Source organism: Myotis yumanensis, unplaced genomic scaffold (assembly GCF_028538775.1).
Source record: "Myotis yumanensis isolate MYYU_CA2020_CCGP unplaced genomic scaffold, mMyoYum1.0.hap1 SCAF_6, whole genome shotgun sequence".
Taxonomy (NCBI): domain Eukaryota; kingdom Metazoa; phylum Chordata; class Mammalia; order Chiroptera; family Vespertilionidae; genus Myotis; species Myotis yumanensis.
Window position 1 is genome coordinate 68,986,523 of NW_027223757.1, and position 21,934 is coordinate 69,008,456.

Here is a 21,934-nt window from a genome sequence, read left to right on the forward strand (position 1 = left end):
CCATTACTCAGCTGTGCTTCCCACTGACAAATTTGTGGAGAATTTGCTCATTGGAAAATCAGAGAAGTAGAAATAATTTTAAGATATGCTCTAAACAGAATATAAAGCCTAGTCTGTCTCCAGAGCTTACACTAAGTTTATTGGTTTATTACATCCTAAAACCTCAGTATAGTGCTGTGTATTAAAATTAATTATGGCTTGAGAGTAACTTTAAATTGCTTATATTTAATTAATTTCAATGTGGGTAAAAACAGTTATGAATTCTGTCTTTGAAAATGCTAGAGATTGCCATAGATAGATTATCTTATTAGGGAATAAACCCTGATTACATTAAAATGTTTTCAAATGATTTAAATTTAAAAGCCAACAAATTCAAATAGTACCTTGGCTTTTCATTGTGATAATCCTATTGGGTCATATGTGTTCTAAGTAGTGTGTCTGTTAATGTTTACCACAATTACATTTGATTTAAAAAATTGTAGCCCAGCAGATGGAAGTTTGTAGACTATAGTTGTAGACTGAGGAGTGAGTCAAAGCCAAAACAAATATTACATAGGCACTTTAAATAGGAACATGATGAAATATGGTACAGAAAGAGAAGTTAAAAGAATAGGAGAAACACACAAAACATGTGTTAAAAGGTGTGTCCTATAAACACTTATACATTGTAAGTTTTAGAAATTAGCTGTGTATTTTATAAGCCAAAATATATATGGAAACATTTCAGTAAGATATGTATCATTTTTCATTACTTTCTTTTCCTAGTATATTTGCACCCCAGGATGCGCAAGAAATCCATGTTGGTTTCTGAAGAATGTTCGCCTAATCCTTCTGTACCCTTGCTACGGTGGATCTATCAGCCATGATATTTGCCAAACTATAGTTCCTCATTCTCTTAAATTTAAATATGTGTGGCAATTGGGATTTACAGGTAATCAAATAATTTGTTTATTTTTAAATTGTCTGAATCAATTCAACATTTGCTGGGTTAAGTATTCATTTTCTAATCACACAAAATATTTTATATCTCAAAACACAAAAGAAATAAAAAATGAATTTAATATTCTTATTTTTTTATTTGTTCCCTTAGTAGACATATGCTTATTACCTACTACATTTCTGGAATTCTGGTTGACTACATGGAGAGGCAAAAGTAGTTTTACAGTTATTCATATGGAAAATAATACAATAATTAATAAATAATAATATAAGAATAAACTCTGTTTTGTGTACTCACAACTATAAACCTACTTTGGCTCCATCCTGTATAATTGTGAATAAAACTAGAACTATTTCCTATTCTCATAGATCTCACTATTGTTTTGGTGAGTTATTGGGCAAATACAGTGATAAATGTATGATTGTAAAATGAAGTAAAGGCTCCTACAGAAAGAAATATTTTCCCATGACTACTTATAACTAAAGAAACTATTTTTAGGGAAAAAAAGAAAAGAAAATATGAGCAATTGGGAGAGTAAGTTGGGAGGTCAGATAAGGTTTCCATGATAAAATGACCCTGGCACAGAGATATGGAAAATGAAACCAGAGTTGAGGATTTGGAGAATTGAAGAAATTATGCTTAAAACAAACATAAACAGAAACTATGTTTAAAAGATATAATGTTTTGGTTATGCAAGAAATATAAGTTTTGGAAATCTGTACAACATAGGACTATGATTAATACTATACTATGTAATATTTTTAAATTGGCTAAAATGATAGATCTTAAGTTAAATGTTCTTGTCACAAAAATAAAAAAATGAAAATGAACAAAATAAACAAAGGGGGTGGGAAAATTTTTTCAGAGGTGATGGATAAGTTTTTGATATTGATTGTGATTATTGTTTTATGGGTATATACTTATCTTCAAACATATCAAGTTGTATATATTCAGCATCTATAACTTTCTGTATGTCAATCATATCTCCAATAAAGCAGGTAGAAAAACAAAACAAAACACAAAAACACCACAACCAGAAAACAAAAATACAAAATTAGAAGAGATAAATCCTTTGAAGGCCTGGCTGGAACTCTGAGAACAAGACTGAAAATAAGGGTTGGGGAGAGAAATATTTTAATGCTAGAATTAAAATATTGGCTTAAAATATTCATACTTTTATTCTAAAAGAAATGTGAAATCATTGGAAAGTTTGACACATTTAATAAGAAAGATAAAGTGGAGAAATAGATTAGGGTAAAACCAGTAGAGTGTGATAATCATAGCTAAAATAATTAGAAGTTCTTGTTTATGAATTGTATACAGAGAGCAAATGGTAGAGATATAAACAGAAATTCTAGTTTTATGGCATTAACACTTGAAATGAAATAAGTCTAACACATTTTATTAAATATGTTTTTAATTGTTTTACATACTGCAAGTTCCTATTTCAAAACCTGTATTGATGAGCATACTTTTCTGTTCTTTGATTACACTTTGAATACTATTTGACTTAGCTTATGCAAATTAATTCACATTCTGAAAACTGTATGATAGTCCAATTAATTCTATCAAGGAATATTTCTTCTGACAATGATATTTTGGAATTATAATTTATCAACAATCAGCAAATTAGATTTGTTATGTCTATTCTCAAATAATGGCTTACTGTATTCAACTGGCAGCAGCTGCACTTATAATACTACTATAACATCAAAACAAAGTAGAAGTAAACTAACAATTAGTCTTTTAAACAGAAAACATGATAATTTATTTCATCATGTTCCTAATATGCTATTCTGGAGAGTTAACAACTCCTAATGACAGAAATAGTTATCGGTTCATTAAGTAAATCACTCTGAAGATCAAACATGGTAGTAGATTGCAATGGCTTCTTGATTAGATTGTTAATGATAAAAAGAACTTTAGAGACTGGGTTATAAATACTTGCTGTTTCACAAAGTACACAAACAAAACAAACAACAACTGTGTATAGAGAAGTTACCTAAAACATCTGGTCTCGGCACTATTTCAGGGTTGTGTTAGCTCAGAGGTTTAAACTTGGCCACATATTACAGTCACTTGAGGTGGCTTTTAAATGATACTTATAGCTCTACTTCCACTACAGAACAAACAATTTGGCATTGTAGTGAGGTGGACATAGGAAATCTGTCCAGCCTCCCCAAATGCTTTTAATGTTGCAGATTGAGAAGCATAATCTATTGTTACCAAATCAGTTCATGGACTTCAGTGCCAACATCATTTTTATGCTTGATTTCCCTTTGTCTCAATGTAGGAATGATGCATGCATACATTTACTTAATAATAAACATTGAAATTCTTTGAGAACTAAAAATTACTAAAGATAATATTCACAACAATAAAATAGCAAACATTTTAAGGAAAACAGTAATAAATAGGAAAATTGCTCATTGGTAAAATTATCTTTAAGCAAATAGAATCAATTTTATAAATGAGTAGGACAACATATATTTTCTAGGACATAGGGATAATATGAAGTCAAAATTTTTCATGGATAAATCAGCTTTGAGCAATTATCATCAAAGTAATATAAGCATATTTAATTATAACTTCATGAATCTATGTTCAAACCTTAATCAACATAGGTAATTATTACTAAACTAGAGGCCCCGGTGCATGAAATTCATGTACTCGTGGGTGGCTCCTGCCACTGCCACTGAGCTTGCCAGCCATAAGCCTGGCTTCTGGCTGAGCAGTGCTCCCCCTGTGGGAGCACACTGACCACGAGAGGGCAGCTCCTGCATTGAGCATCTGCCTCTTGGTGGTCAGTGTGTGTCATAGCGACCAGTTGTTCCGCCATCAGGCCAAAACCGGCTCTCCAACAGCCCCTGAGTGGTCCCAGATTGTGAGAAGGTGCAGGCCAGGCCCGAGGGACCCCACCAGTGCATGATCAGGGACAGGGAGGGATATGGGAAGTTGGCCAGCCAAGGAGGGACCCCAGTAGGGCTCCAGGCTGTCCGGCCCGTCTAGTTCAATCCTGATCAGCCAGATCCCAACAGCAAGCTAGCCTACCTGTTGGAGCATCTGCCACCTGGTGGTCAGTGCTGTCATAGTGACTGGTCGACCAATTGACTGGCTGCCCCCTGGTGGTCAGTGCACATCATAGCGAGCAGTTGTGTGGCCTTAGCATATGATTAGCATATTATGCTTTGATTGGTTGAACGGCCAACTGGACGATTGGACACTTAGCATATCAGCCTTTTATTATATAGGATACAAATTATGTGACCTCCATATCTGATATTTTTAAATGACTTTGGCTGTCCAAGCGAAAGAATTCAATGTGATACAGCTCAATTGTCAACAAATATTTAAGTAGCGGCACAAAAATTATTTGTTATGGTTAGTACAAAGTTTAAACAATGCAACTACTTTTGGTAGTGATTTCAAAAACAGATTTTAGAATAAGTGCAAAAAAAAAGGAAAAAAGAATGTAAATAAAATGACACATTTTATGTAATTCTCATTTATTTTCTAGTTGTTGCTATTAAGATCTTATTTCCTATTATTCCATAAAATAATATTGAAGAAAAACATTAAAATCAAGCTGGCAAGTTTGCATGGGGTGCATTAATTTTACCAGCAGTAAAATTATTTTAATTAAGAGAATTTTCTACCAACTAAATGAAGTGCCTTACACGCCCAATCAATTCTTGCCAATATGATTGCTCTACAAATAAGGATAGTAATTAATTAGGAGAAGCCCCTTCAAGGACAACTGGTCTATGATGCACAACTTGAGAAAGAGCTGACATGCACTGTTTCTTTTCAATGTCATCATCTGTGTTCATTATATGTGTTATTAGGTTGGAGAAAAGATGATACTGACAGAGTGGATAATGGGTTGTGAAGTGAAATAAAAAAGTATGAATTATAGTTAAGAAAAGATAAAGTCATAGCAAAAAGGAGATAAGTTCTCTTTTTATACTTTCCTTTTGTTTAAAGCTTGTGAACATTACAGTTTAGGTGACTAAATTAAACATATACATTTAAAATATTTAATATGTGCTAGTGAACATCTTGAAATGAGTAGTGATTGTTGCATTTGTGAATTGCATTGTAAACCAATATTACTTTTAATTCTTTATTTTTCTTTATGAAATGGTGGTTATTACTTGTGCTAGAAGATAGTACAAGATATTAATTATAATATATTCATTATAAATTACTTTTGTTATAATTATTGAGAGAGTAAAAAAAACAATAATTTCCTTAAAAGTATTTTTATTACTATACTGCTTCACTTGCAAGTCTTTTTTTGTTGTTGTTAAATACCTGCTATTATTTTTATATCCATTTATGGTTTTAGAGCCTAACATCAAGATTTTTTTTAAAAATTAGTTTAGAAGAAAAATTTTAAAATATGGTTTAGTATATTTACATATATTACACATAATATTTTCAAAACATTTTCACAGTAACAATTATGTTTATTAATATATACATGAGCAGAAACCGGTTTGGCTCAGTGGATAGAGCGTCGGCCTGCGGACTGAAAGGTCCCCGGTTCGATTCCGGTCAAGGGCATGTACCTTGGTTGCGGGCACATCCCCAGTAGGAGATGTACAGGAGGCAGCTGATCGATGTTTCTCTCTCATCGATGTTTCTAACTCTCTATCTCTCTCCCTTCTTCTCTGTAAAAAAATCAATAAAATATTTAAAAATATATATATATATACATGAAAATAAATGGCTTTTATGTAAATAAGAAATAGTTAAATGGCATAATGGAGGAGAAACATGTCATGTACAAAGCAGTTTCAATATTTAAATGCATAGGACTTAAATTAACAAAGATTGTAAATTCAAAATTGAGAAAACTTTAAATATTGCCATAGTATATTTACAAACACAAAAAATCTAAAAAATTTTTTACAGAGAAACCATGCTTTTAGAGAGCTCCCTTCTCTGCTTTGCTCTGGCCTCAGGAAGCCCTATTCTTGCAGGAATAGGCCCAAGGAAGCCCTATTCTTGCAGGAATCTTCCTGCAATGGGCCTCTAGTGATTCTATATTTGTACATAATAAAAGTGATCACCACAGTAATTGTAGTTAACATTATTCACCATATCTTTTAAGCTTCTCAAAAATTATTAACACGTTAAGCACCCAGTCAGTCACCAGTGACTGACACTATACTTTCCCTCTGTAAGACAAAACAGGCTGGGTGCTAAACATGTTAAATACTTGAGGGCCCATGCACAACATTAATGCACTGAGGGCTGTGTGTGTGTGTGTGGGGGGGGGGGCCCTCAGCCTGGCGTGTGCCTCTAGCAGTCCAGGACCCCTCGGAGGATGTCTGTCTGCTGGCTTAGGGAGCAGGCCTAACCCAGCAGGCGGATATCCCCGAAGGGGTCCTTAGAGCTGCTGCGGAGGCAGGAGAGGCTCCTGCCACCGCCACTGCACTCTTAAGCCATGAGCTCGGCCTCTGGCTGAGCTGTGCTTCCCCCGTGGGAGCACACTGACCACCAAGGTGCAGCTCCTCCATTGAGCATCTGCCCCCTGGTGGTCAGTGCATGTCATAGCAACTGGTCATTCTGCTGTTCGGTCGATTTGCATTTTAGGGTTTTATTATATAGGAGGATATGTGCTCACTGTTATTTCCCCTTCCATTACCTCTGTGGGTTAAAGCATTTGTTTTATTACAGTAATACCTCTTTTGAGGCTTTGGGAGAAAAGGACAATAATATCTCAGTTAAATTCAAATATTTAACAAGTACATCATTATGGCAAAATATTGACTTATAAATTGGGACAAATTAGATAAAATGTATAAAAATGCTAGTTGGCAAAATGATTCAATAATAGATATAAAATGTGAATAATCCTACAAAAGCTCAAATAATTAAATAATATAGTTTTTAAAAAATATTTCAACAACAGTAAAATCATGGAAATATATGGTTTTCTATACAAGTTATTTCTAATATTCAACGAAGAATCACTAGTTGAACTCCTCACAAAAATATTAAGGAACATTCATCAATTTATTACATGAGAACAGCATACCATATTTGAATTATTTTCATCACATTAAAGGTATGATTTTTATTGACATTAAATTTACTGATTATTTTCATTTCTTGGGTCTCATCTCTAAGAGACCCGTTCATTGACTATTTTATTATTAATATACTAATCATTTTCTATAATTATAAGATTGTAAGCAGTCAAATTATACCTGTAATGTCAAAAAGAATTGGAACATTATGCTGGCTTCCTAGCTTCCTCCTTTTTTTCCAGAGTGATATGTGAGATTTCTAAATTAGATCTGCACACAGCAAGGAGATTTCAGCTTGGAAACCATCTCCACCTTAGAATTCAAGTGTCATTTGCAAAGCTTACAAGATATTTTTCAGAAAGTCATGCTTCATGAACCATAGACTTTAGGTTTGTTAACCATAAGCAATCCAAAATCATAGTGTTAGCTATAGGATTCTGTGGATAAATAATATCTCTCTACCAAATATTATTGGTCTATTTACTAGGAGGTGTATCTATGTTTACATGGAGATTTATCAGGTCTCCTGTGTTCTTTCATTTCCTGTAATGTTGCATTCATTATTAAAAGATAATAGGTTCTCAGTTCAGCCTAATTAGTTCCTTTTTGGCCACAATTTTGAGATCTCATTTGTGTGTGTGTGTGTGTTTTGTTGGTTTCCAGATTTCTCATTCCCTAGTTCCCTATCTGTTTAGCAATCATATTCACCTTCCTCTGTAGATACTTCAACACATTTATCATAGATATTTTACAGTCTTTATGCAATAATTCTAAGTCTGGGCCATCTTTACATATGTTTTTACTAAATTTCCTCTTGAATATATGTCTTATCTTTTACTTTTGTGCAATCTCATTTTTATTGCATCATAGAAATTATATCTAACAATAGAGTGTGAAGTAGTTAAATTATTTATGTATATCTGCATCTATACCTACACATACACACAAGCACGCATATTCCCTTCCTTCATTCCTTCCTGTGAGAAAATAAGGATGAGGTCCTGATTATTTTTCTATCACAAATGCTTTTTTTTTTTAAATTTCTTTTGAAGTGGTTCCCTATACAACTATAGTATGTAAAATTATTTTTATAAATATTGTTTATAGTAACTACATCATTTTTCAGTTATTAATTGAAAACTCATTTGACATTTGATTATTTTTTAAAGGATTAGCCTGGATACTGTGTCTTATATGGATGCTCTGTATTTCAGGCTACATTTTTTAAAAAGTTATCTTTATTATTGAAAGTATTACCCCCTTTTTGCACATTGAACCCCTCCAACCCACACCTTCTCTTCTCCCCCCTTGCAGGTCCTCACAGCACTGTTGTCTGTGTCCATGGGATGGATGGATATATATATTTCTTTGGTTAATCTCTTCCCATCCCTCAACCCCATCCACTTACTCCTGGCCTTCCCTCTGAGATTCATCAGTCTGTTCCCTGCTTCTATGTCTCTATCTATTTTGTTCATCAGTCTATTTTATCTCAGACTAATTTTAAAATGAGATGGTTGGGCCTTATATTTTAGGCCTCTTTCATATTTAGTGCTCTATAGATATAGAACCTTATTTTGTGATAGATGTCATATTGATCTGACCAATTAATTTGACAATTCTCTTTAGTACTTAAATGTGACTTCAAGTTTGTGAGAAGTTATTTTCTTATGTTTTTTTTTTGTTTGAAAGTATCTGAAGGTGAAAAGTGTGAAGTGACTATTGATGCTTACTTCTTTCTCACTGAAAATTGCAGTGACAATGCAGACTATGTGAACAAATCTGAAGACATTGATTATCCATGTTTGTTTCCATGTGAAAAAAAATGGAGGTAAGGTAGCATTTCTCGTATTCCTCTTTAATTCCTATTGGTCTGATTTGAAAAAAGTTAGAAATGTTAAGTTTACAAACGTAAAGTCTAATATTTGTGCAGCTTAAATAGAACTTCATAAACAAATTTTCAACAATCTACTTGGAAATCTTTTTTTTTCAATTTTTTTTATGTTTATAATATAGAAGGGTAATGAAGAGTTTTAACAATCATTTTATTTCTAGTCTTTTTGTGTTTTATTTCTGTTATAATTTGCTGACTGATTAAAGCCTCTTAAACACAATTATGATTATGCCATCTTTTTGTTTAGAGATCATAAAGAACTATGATTGTCTTTTGGAATATACTTAAGTCTCTGGAAAATTTCTAGTTTCTGTGCAATTTTACCACTAACAATTATGGGGCCTAGTACAAGAATGCCAAAAGTGGCCCTCTTTTCCGCCATCTTGCCTTCATCTTGTACAAATTAGGGCAATATTTTCAAACAAATAACAATAAGAAACAATGATTTTAGGATATTTATTTTAAGGAACATTTGTCAAAATGATTCAGAGGTTTTTAAAAAAGTTTAGAGTTAATAGAATATTTATAACCTCTCTTCTCTAGACACAACCTAATTTGGCTATTTTATAGAAAAAAAACATTTAATTTTATTTTTATATTTGGGATATTATTCATATACAAAATTAATAAAAAGTTATAAGCTTTTTATTAATAAATCCATTAACATTAAGCCAATTTTATAAAAAACACAGTTTACTTCAAAAGCAACCAACTAAAGGGGCATTACAAATATAGAGAAACAGACTTCAAATTCCTTAGATGTTTTAATTTCATATATACCCTCATTTTTTTTTATTTTCTTAAGTTACACACATATATATTAGGCTTAATATAGTTTTACATGTATGCATTTAGGCAATTACAGGTATATGGCTATGCTATATATGACTAAAGTTTTTATCTCTAGGATATACTGTACTTTATTAACATATTAAGGAACATTATCTATTAAAATTACTAATTAAATGTATACTTTCTCTTAGGATAAAAACAAGCAAATCATATTTATTATCCTGTATATATAGTTTTATTTATTTGTTTTCTTTTAAAATAACTACCAATTTTAACTACAGTAACTAACTTAAGACTGAAGAAAAAACCTGAAGACAGCAATCAAATGTTTTAGCTATTTTATTTTTTCATGATCACACATTTTATCTAACTTTTACAACTTTTATGTTAATTAAAATAAACATAAATATGCCAACATAAATATACAGTGTGGGTAAAAGTAGGTATACAGTAGTTCATATGGAAAATAATACAATAATTAATAAATAATACAAAATTAACTGTGGGCTTCTGGTCAAGATGGCAGTGTAAGGAAACATGGTACTCAAATCCTCCAACAACCAAATGAAAAATACAACTAAACTTTAGAACACCATCATTGAAAAACTGCCTAGGGAGTTAAAGAAGCCACATGGAGACTGGTAGGAGGGGCAGATATGCTAAACAGCTGATCTGACACCCACTTGTGGCAGTTTATAATTGCAAGGAATGTCTTGGCTGCAGAATTCCCCACTGAGAAGCAAGTGTTCCTAGCCCTACACCAAGGCCCCCCAAGCCCAGGGTTCCAATGCCAGGAAGAAAAGTCCCCATAACTTTGGGCTGTAAAATCAGAGGGTATTGTAGCTGAGGGAGACAGAAGGATGGATGCTGGAGTCCCAGGCAGTTCCTCTTAAAGGGCCCACACATGAACTTACTGGGACTCACCTCTTCTGAGCTTCAGTGATTTGGCAGAAACTTGAAAGGAGCCAGTGACATACAGACAGCAAAAACGTTGCCTGGCATCAGGGCAAAGCTGAAAGGGGGAGCAGCTTTCTGCCAGATAAAAGTGCTGGCAGAAGCCATTCTTCCTTTGTTAAGCTCTCCCTTTCCACAGAACTGACAGAGGGGTGCCATATTTGAGTCTCCATCAAGCGGTTCATACTGTTCACCCCACCCCGGTAATTCTCTGAAACTTGAAAGCTAATTCAAGCCATTTCCAGTGGCTTTGGGCTTTCCTAAAATCTCTCAAATGATCAGCATCTGGCCTCTACATACCCTGTACCTATCTAATCACTAGGTTTTACACCTGAAACTAATATGATATTGTATGTCAACTGTAATTGACAAATAAAACATGATTTAAAAATTTTAAAAAAGAATTATAATTTGGCAGTTATAAAATAGTCACTGGTATGTAAATTACAACATAGGGGACATAGTCAATAATATTGTAGTAACTATGTACGGTGTCAAGGGGTACTAGAATAATCAAAGAGATCACTTCTTTTTTATTTTTTTTTAATTACAATGGTAGTGACCATTGGTGATGCTTATCTGCATACATACAAGTCCTTTGGTTGATCTCTTATCTCCGCCCCCTTCCCTCTAAGGTTTGACTGTCAGTTTGATGCTTCTCTGTCTCTGGATCTATTTTTGTTTATCGCTTTATGTTGTTCAATATCTTCCACAAATGAGTGAGATCATGTGGTATTTATCTAAAGGTCTAACCACTGTTCTGTACGCCTGCAACTGATATAATATTGAATGACAGCTGTAATTTCAATATATTAAAACTTGATTTTTTTCAATTAAAATAAAAACTAAAAGAAAAAAATAAACTTTGTTCCTCATACTCAGAACTATAAATCTACTTTCGCCCATACTGTACATCAATTAATTATATAGGATGGCCAAAAAAATGTAAATGTATACACAGACTTTGAATAATTATAATGATTAATAAAATATATCTCATTTTTAAAATTGAGCTATCAGTTTAAAAGTGTCTACTATATATTTTTATTTCCTGATTTGCATTCAATAGGAAATAGGGTTAATTTTAAATTAAATTTAGAGATTAATATTTGTGTATTTTTCTTAATAATTTCTCAGGTATTAAATGTTAATTTATTAATTCATTTTAATATCAGTGTAAAATATTGATATTGTCCAAGGATTTGGAAGTTGCAATTTACACCATCAAGTTAAGTCCTTATGATTTGTAGTATTATCAGCAAAACTTTCTAGTACATCAGTGTAGGTGAATCAATAAAAAATTACAAGATTAAAACCTTTTAAATTATATAAATTATTAAAATGTCAATTATTCCAATTTTATATTTTTAAAATTATTACTAATCTGATGAAACTATGATAGAATAGTTCTTCCAAGGTTTATAATCATTCCCATTTGCCTAAAAAGTTATTTATTTATTGGGAAAGTCCATAAACTCTCTTAAATATAAGTAAATGTCTATGTTCATTTTTTTTAATCAAGACTTTCAAGTTTATGCCAAAACTCTAAGAGCCTAATTTTCTACTCATATAAAAGACTAAACGCATTACCCATTCACATTTACTGCTTTGCTAAATTTTTGGCAAAGACAAAACACATAATTTAAGCACAGTTTATCATTTTCCTTTTCCTTGTATTTTTGACTATCTGACCAATGGTCCCACAATATACATATAATGACAGAAAAATATTTATGGTCAATAAATATTATAATTTTTCAAAAAAAAAGCAAAAATAAAGAAGTGAAGGGGAGCTAAATTCAGGCTGATATGAAATCATGATTGTTAAAAGTTAATTATCTCCTAGCTGCAAAGAGTAGTAGAGGCTTAAGTACATAAAAACTTATTTTTACAAAGATACACACCCACAAAAATAAGTTGTTAATATGGACAGTTTAAACAATAATTTACACCCTTGACAATTCCATAGAGCCATGTAATTAAAAACCTAGTGCTTATTAATCCCCAAAGTGTAAAAATGAACGAGGGGTTCTTATACGTCTAACACTATTATACATCAAATCTCCTTATGAGAGTAGAGATTTTCTTTTTGTTTTAATGCATCTGTCAAATGAGCAATTTTTTTCTTGTCAAAACTTCTACAGAGTGGCCACTGCAATTATAGATTGTCCTTGGGGGAATTATAGCAATTAGAAAGGTATGTACATGAGTTACAACATGAAGGAAGGAATGCGTGATGTCCAAGACTGAAAGGACCCCATGAAAGTATATGGAGGTGCTTGTGTAATGTCACGTCTTATGAAATGCCAAAGAGTAGTCAATCTCAACTGAGGAACTGACAAAATCGTGTAAAAGGATTTTGAAAAGGTGGCTTAAGGAAAATTTTGTCCTGGAAATGCAGACTCATGTGACCATATAAATTCACTGTTCATTAAATTAGCTAGATGATGAAGTTGTAAGATCTATGTCTATCTCTCTAGATTAAACTGGATCCTATAATCAAACATTTTCTAAAATGTTTTCTTATTCTTAGGAGACAAACTGAACTTAACATTTGGGAATTTGATGAAAAGGAATTGGAGTTCAGATCTGAAACTGTCCCTATGTCACTGTCACAGTTGGAGAGAGGAATCTTCATTGGTCTCACAGCAGGGTGCTGTTTGTAATCTAAGGTCCTCAAATTTGGTAGTGAAGGCATCTTAACTGGATCTTTACAGAACTGTGTGTTTGTTCATGGTTGCCCCTCCAAAAGACTACTGAACAATTCCATTGACCAAGAAAAGTAATTCAGATTTATGCAGTAAGGAAAAACAACACCTTAACAGAATCTTACAAGTGTTTCAGAAGGAAGAAGTTACCAGAAGATATTTATATGTTTCAAATGGGGCTTTACTTGAAATGATCAGTAAGAATTTATATATAGAGCTTTGTATGGTTGGCACAATGTGATGATAATCTTAAAGTGAGTTTGATGAGTAAATTGTTAGTCTTGGTAAGTAACTTATTTTAGTTAATTCACAATTTTACCTTTTAGGAGCAAGTATTTCATGGAGCAAAGAGTAAGTCATTTTTGCTGTTTTTGTTATTTTAGGTTCACTTCAGTTTTCATCATCAAAGACTGAAGTCCCAAAAGTATTATTTCATTTATTTTGTTAAAAAGCAAACAACAACAACAACAAAGAAAGGTTTTCTAAAAGTATTTCCTACTACTGATTTGTTGTGGGGAACAGTTAGAAACGTTCATGAATAAGCAGGATGAATTGGTGTTTACTGATTGGCTTTTCTTTTCTTTTTTTTTTTTTTTTTGTTAATCCTCACTTGAGGATATTTTTTCGCACTGACATTTAGAGAAAGTGGAAGGGAGAGGGAGGGAGTGAGAGTGACAGCAAGCATAGTGCAAGAGAGAGAGAGTGACAGAGAGACAGAGACACCAAGACATTTAAAATATTCTATTTCTTATTATTTATAGATGTGTGCAAATGGATGCATTTGTTTGACTGAAGAAGGAAATAAGGGATATTTTTATCTATTTATTCCCAGAAGTCCTGGGAAAATGTATCTGAAAAATACAACTGACTATCAAGAAAGTAAGTGTCAACTTGAAGCAATTTATGAAGATGAATTTAATATATCTAGGTATTTACACATTATATTATGTATAATAATATGAGCACATATATAGGAAAAAGAATATAGACATATAGAAATACATTTTCTATATTACACTAGAATTAAAGTTTGTATCTGTGGTAAATAAAATCTGCGATAGATTCTCATATATTAAGATGTATATGGTTAATACCAGAGCAACTACCAAGAAAAGCCTATATAATAAAGCGGTAGTATGCAAATTGACCCCCACTCCATCACACCGCTACAAGATGGCTGCACCCACAGTGGAGGCAGGGTTCCCATAACATAAGTTGGCTGTGCCCACAGCAGAGGTGGGGTTCCCTTAATGAGCCATAAGGAGTGATCAGCAGTGACCTGAGGCTGCGTGGCACTAGGCTGTGGCAGGGGACCTGAGGCTGCACCCCACTCTGGTGGGGCTTGACGGTGGTGGGGTCGGCCAGGTCTGGGTCTCGTGTGATTTCGAGGTGCACGTGGGTGGGCGGGGACTACATTTTACTAATTTTCTTTCATCTCTGACACTTCTATTATAGAGAAAGGGCAAATAACAATATTAAAACATTTCCTCTAATTAATTTCCTTTTAATGTGCATGAATTTTATGCACCGAGCCACTAGTAACAAATAAAACAGCAAAAAAAGCATTAAAATTTTGACCTGGAACTATATACTTAATATTAAAGGAGGTGTTATCAGAAGCATAAAGGCATTAAAAAGACATGAGACATAAGAAAAACCAAAAGGAAAATGGCAGACATAAACCCAACTATATAAATAATAACATTAAAATATTAAAATCAAATGGATCCAAAATTCAATCAAAAGGCAGAGATTTTCACCCTAGATAATTTCTGGACATACCCAAGTATATGCCATCTATAGGAGACACATTCTCTACATTTAAATGTACATTTAGGTTAAAAGTAACAGATTGGGAAAATATATATCATTCAAATAGCAACCATTGAAAGCAAGAGTATCTATATTAATATCAAATGAAATAGACTTTAAAAGAAAAAAATGGTTACTAGAGAAAAACCAACCAAATTGTATAATGAGAAACGATCTAATACATCAGAAGATGTGTCAATTATAAGCATATGTGCCAAACAACTGACACCCAAAATAGATAAAACTAAAACTTATTAAATAAAACAATGATAGTACTATAATAATGTTAAATTTAGCAACTTTTTTGAATGAAGAAAACTAACAATAACAACATAATAATGTTAACAATGAGTTGATAATTAATGTATAGATCTTTTACTATTGAAATATACTTTCTATGAGTGCAGCTTAAAGTACATAATGTAAATGAAGTATTTTACAACGGTTTGAGTATTTACCACAGTTTTGACCTAAAAAAGACAAAAACATTTCTGAAAATTTTGCATAAACTTAATGAAAGTGGGGCGGTGCGTCCCCTAGCTATGTTTTCACTCAGGAAAGGGTAGTTTTGTATTGGATTTAAATTTCTCAACACTTGACTGAAGTTTTTGTGTATCCAACTCACATATGAAGCTTTCAATCTATGCTCAAGTCACCAATCCTACTTGCTACCAGAAATAGCATAACAAAATGAAACCCACTCATTCACACATTTCTTAAACCTTTATTCAATACTTTCTAATTGGAAAATTTTTGGAAATAAGATCTGATTCTTATCCCCTTGTAATGTATCATCTATAGGTAAATCAGAACACATCTCATAGCTATTTATGTAGAAAGCAATTATATTTTTAACTTCTAAAATAACTATTATTTTTACTTTGTAAACATACAAGTAGTTTGTGTTATAGCAATTAATTTTATGGCTGACTTTCTGGAAACTTTCAAATAAACTGGTTTCTTTTAAGGGCTATTTTAGGAGCTTACATTTTCCATGTAATGCTAAATATGACCAAAACACTATTTTTCATTTATAAGCAATAGTTCTGTATTGAAGTGTAAAATCTGAAGTCCACGATAAAATCAAGTATAGTTTCAAACCTATTTCTATAGCTTCTGGAGGCTTGAATAAATATAACTTTATGTGAATTTGCCACAGAAATCTATTTTGTTCAGAGTTTTCTTAAATTACTTCTGAACCAGGAACTCTAATAATTATTAATTTCTAAGACTATTATAATTTTTGCCATAATATCAGTGACTTTTTTTTATTACATTGAATTTTGAATGTACCATGAAAATTTTCCTGCCTCCCAGGCAAAAGTTTTTGTGTTACATTTTACTTTGAAACATATTTAAAAAGGAGTAAACTGGACTGCATATATATGATGTATGTGTGCTTGTTTTTGAACAGTCTTGATATATTAAGCCACATTTTCTCTAGTGGCTAGAAATTTCTTTCTGTTGCATGTACATGTGTTGATATATTATTTTTCATCTTTATTTTGCCATGGAAAAATGAAATAATCTTGCTTCCTTAAGTTTTATAGAAAAATGATATAGAGGTGATTATTTATTTAAGCAATTCTAAAGTAAATATTGTAATGTCCATATACATCCTGAAAATTAATTGTAGTATACTTCATTAAAGAAGTAGTTTTGTGTAATTAAATGTCAATAATAGTATGAGGTGAAATTTAGCTAATGTATATAAAATTATACATCATGTTATCATTTTTTTCTTTCATCTGAAAACCAATATATGTGTTATGCACATAAAGTGAAAGTTTGACTATATTATAGCTTCTCTCTCTATGAATTTATGCTTTAGATTCATATGTCAAACAAAAATTGTGTGCATGTGATTAATATGATTTTCTGTACCTGGGCCAGATTTTTATTTTACTTGATAATAGCTAAATAGGTTTTTATAGGTCTAACCTTTTTCATTGCTTTTCACATTTTCTTCTAAGACATCAAATGCCATGAAGCTGTTTGTTCAGAACCTTTAAGATGACCTTTCTCTGGAGCATAGCTCAATTATGAAATAAACTTGGTGATTATATAGTCAAACAATATTAATGGAGCATCTACTGAATCTAAGGCATATAGATTATAATCTTGATATTTAGGCTAACAAATAGAGTAATATATTTAACTTCTTCTATCCCAAGAATATATTTCCATTAAATGATAAAAAAATTAACTTTCAATATTTAAAATGAGACCATATTTTAAACTTAGTCTTTCACCTAATATATTTCTGTTATGTCTTTTCAATTATACCATTCACTTATTTCAAATTTAAGTACTATTCTAGTTGATTTATTTATTAAGTCTTTTAGTGCAATTTATTTTCTCAAAGTTAAAGTTCTTGGAATTTATAAAAATATTTGGAACATTTTAATAATATATGTGGACCACTATGATTTTCTTGACTTTTTATTTTTTTTAACAAAATTGATGTACTTGTCACTGAATTGCTTTCAATTTAATAGTAATGTATCTTAAGCCAGTCAGAGAAAGATAAATATCACATGATCTCCCTCATATGTGGGATATAATGATCAGTATAATTTGATGAACAAGAATAGATCCAGAGACAAATGGCAGGGGAAGGAGGGGGTTAGAGAGCAACCAAAGGACTTGTAAGCATGCATATTAGCATAACTAATGGACACAGACACTGGGGCGCTGGGGGCTTGCCCAGGGTGGGAATGGAGGGGGTTGGGGAGGGGGCGGTCAAGCAGAGAAAAAGGAGATATATATAAAATTTTAGACAATTTAAAAAAAAAGGAAAATAATAGTAATTTATTTTAGCACTGGGCATCATATGCAGGCATATCAGTATTTATATGAATATTATTAATTATGATGAAAAATACTTGTCAGACTAGTACATAATGGGTAAAACGTGATGAGTGCTTTAATAAACTGGATAAATTTATTTTAGCTCAATGGTTTTCAAAGGGATGGCTTTGCATTTTGGGGAAAATTTGAAAATTATTAGGGTCATTCCAATCAGTGGAACTGACTGAAACAGCTGGCCTTTAGCAGGCAGGAGGTAGAGGATGAATGCTATTAATCCTTCATTGCACAGGATACTTCCATGATTAAAAAAAATGTTACAAGGTTTAAATTATTCCAAAAGTTCCTATATATGTTAATATGATTATAAAGCCTTTTTATAAATATCTGAGCCAATAACTTCATTTTATGTACTGACACAAGTACTTTTACAAAAATGTAATAATCATTGGATTAATCAGAAAGGAAATGTTCATGTTAATCAAGAAAATATTATGTTTTATTCAGAAATTTATTAGAATTTGGTAACCATATTGGAAAATCATATCATCCTACTTGAATTTGGAATAACTAACCACTGTCATCAGCCTCCATTATTCTGTGTATGGATGCAAAGAAGTAAGCACATCAATGTATCTTTGAGTTAAGTAATTTCTACAAAGGATGTATTTTTATACATAACTACATTCAATAACAATGTAGTGTCCTTTTATATGTTCTCATATCTTAGAGTTAGGTCATTATCTTGATTTTTAAAATATTAGGTGTGGAGATAGGTTATACTTATAAATTATTTTTAAAATATTTTATTGATTTTTAGAGAGAGAGGAAGGGAGAGGAGAGGAGAGGAGAGGAGAGGAGAGGAGAGGAGAGGAGAGGAGGAGAGAAGAGAGGAGAGGAGAGGAGGAGAGAGGAGAGGAGAGGAGAGGAGAGGAGAGGAGAGGAGAGGAGAGGAGAGGAGAGGAGAGGAGAGAAGAGGAGAGCAAAATATCAATGGGCTGCCCCATTCATGCCCCTACTGGGGATTGAGCCTGCAGCTGAAGCATGTGCCCTGACCAGGAATTGAACCTGAAACCTTTTGGTGCATGGGACGATGCCCAACCACTGACCAGCGTGGGCCAGGACATATATAAATTCAAATGTATGAAGTAAAGGGGGTGCCACAGAAAATAGAAATATATTATAAACAGAAAATATTGACCTAATTTGCTGTAGAATATATATTTTTGAGAGATGTTAACAAATTGAATACTAAAAAATATGAGGGCTATATTTAAGTCAGAAATTAGAGATCTGATTTTCTCAGGCATGGTGATGTAAGCAAATTGATTTTCCATTCTGGGTCTGTTACTGATAACTGATATTGCCAATATTTCCAATTGATTAGTAGACTTATGGGTTTAATTTTCTCAAATTTGTTATGGCCAAATGCAGATTTCTAGTTCTACTGCTATTTTTCTCCTGCTAAATCTTCCTTGTAGTAAAGGGTAGTACAGTCCTAAACTGCTAAGACCTGAAAAGAAGGAGACAGTCTAAATTAATTTCTTCTACATCCTTTAATTAATCTATTAGTTAATAATGTAATTTTTTTCAAAATATATCATGAAATGGCCACTGCGTACTATCTGCAAAAATCCTACTCTCTTGCCATGATCATATATTTCTATTGCTGCATTATTTCCTGGTTTATTTAGCTTTCATTAAATTAGAGATTATTGCAGGAAGAATTAAATGATAGGCCTCCCTATTCTCACACAGGGTCTCTGTCCATTTAGAAAAGCTTTTTTAAAAATATATATATTTATGGAAAAAATAGCATTATGATTAAATTGGGATGGTTGAGGCACACAACTACATAATTATCTTACTAATATATGTAGGACACTTGTGTAATTTACTATCCCAACCCAAGTACTTTTAAATGAATGAACACTGCTAATAATTAATCTACCAAAAAATGGTTAAACAATGCATGACGGGCAAACTTATATGCGGTGTGGCAGTTGCTTTTACTTAGGGTTTTTAAAATTTATTTGTTTAGCTGTTTTGGGGGGACAGGGCAAGGGAGAGGTCATTGAAGGGAAGTAACTGCCTTTTGTCATTTTATTTCAGGTAAACATGCACATTTGCTGTGGCTGGTCACAGTCTTACTGCTTAGTAATGGATAAATTTAATTGTCTTCTGTGAAATAGATGTAGTACTAATAATTTTACAGATGATAAAACTAGGGCACAGAGAAACTTACTTATGAATTAAGTTAGAAAAGAAGAATTAGAACTAAGGTTCCTTCTCCAAGGCCAGCGCTGTGAATATATGAAAGCATCAATCACACTGCCTGCCATTAACAATCTCAATGACCCTTGGCAAATTGCATTCAATGGCTAAGTTTTTCACAAATACAAGAAGAAAGGTTTGAACTAATTGAACTTTAACATGCTAGCTAGCTCCAAACACCTACCATCATATAAATTTAAGAGTGTAATGACTGAGGTTCAGTAGGTTAATTTTCATTAATAATAACAAGCAAAGTGATTTGACATTGCTCTTCTCAACTCATTGACATGTTTATATAATTATCTTAAGTGCCCTTTGAATAGTTGGCAAAGGATACTTGAAAATCACTTCACTTTAGAACAAAGATTATCATCCATGATTTAAGTTTTTTTCTCACCTTATGTTTTCTTTCTTTTTCTTAGGCTTTATCAGTGTGTATGTGCCATATACAAAGAAATAACTGTGGCTATATTATATAATATACAATCATGTTAAAATGACTTGTAATCCACATTACCTAAGGTGGTACCTAGAGTATAGAGCAGGGGTGGGCAAACTTTTTGACTCAAGGGCCACAATGGGTTCTTAAACTGGACCGGAGGGCCGGAACAAAAGCATGGATGGAGTGTTTGTGTGAACTAATATAAATTCAAAGTAAACATCATTACATAAAAGGGTACGGTCTTTTTTTTTTTTTTTTTAGTTTTATTCATTTCAAACGGGCCGGATCCGGCCCACGGGCCGTAGTCTGCCCACGGCTGGTATAGAGTATATAGAGAATACCCAAGAAGGTTTGTTCAATGTATTTTATAAATAATTGAGGCGCTGAAAAGATGCATGTATACAAAATGAAGAAAACACAGGTTAAAAACCAATGTCTAAGTCCAGAAAAATATTCCTCCTTTGTTGATAGCCAGTTTTGCTATCCTCATTAAACCTCCAAGTATTTCAAATAGATTTACATGAAATAGACTATCTTTCAAAATTATCTTAAAGAAAAGTACATCAAAATCTACTGGAAAATATTGGCTAAGTTAAAATTACTATAGGAATTAATTTTGTGTTTGCTATAAATGCAGTCTTGTCAGGATTTTCAAATTCATTGAAATTGATACTTAAAAAAAATGAATCTATGGATTGCATTCATGTACTCAAGGATAGAGATATTTCAAAATTCAAAGTAATCTAGCTCTTTACAATGTTATACAAAAATATTTGGTTAGTGCCTTTCATTTGTACCTTAGATGAATAATTGCATTGAGTGAAAATTTTTGTTTGAATAATGTTATATATAATAGTATGCTCACACAGAATATATTATAATACTACTCCTTCCTCATCATCCTATCATGTCAGATAAGGTTTATTTCCTTTTAAGAATAGCCATGGCCAGTGTTGTTGACAGTGGTTAGAGCACGGAAAGGTCACAGTTCCATCCCCAGTCTAGTGGAGGCCTGTGTGGGAGGCAACCAATTGATTGATATCCTATCCATGTTTCTCTCCTTCTTCTCCCCCATCTCTTCCCTCCCTAACACTCTTTCTAAAAGTCAATGGGAAAATTTCTCCAGTGAGGATTAACAAAAGAAAAAAAAAAAAAAGGAATTCCCAGAATATTTGCATTTAATTCAGCTGCAGGGATTATTACATTCTACTACTTATCACATGCCTCTTCCCCTCCTCCTTGCAAATTCTAAGTGTCTTTCTAGCACCTCATTTA

At 32.5% G+C, this 21,934-nt stretch overlaps 1 protein-coding gene across 1 annotated transcript in view; it reads left to right on the forward strand.

Moving 5' to 3' along the window:
- The window catches only part of EYS (eyes shut homolog), a 1,239,289-nt gene that overhangs the window by 93,108 nt on the left and 1,124,247 nt on the right, over positions 1-21,934 (forward strand). The window contains 5 exon segments of the mRNA XM_070419099.1: positions 766-931; positions 8,668-8,806; positions 13,149-13,273; positions 13,707-13,747; positions 14,085-14,251. Of these exon segments, the coding sequence (XP_070275200.1) occupies positions 766-931; positions 8,668-8,806; positions 13,149-13,273; positions 13,707-13,747; positions 14,085-14,251 (638 nt within the window).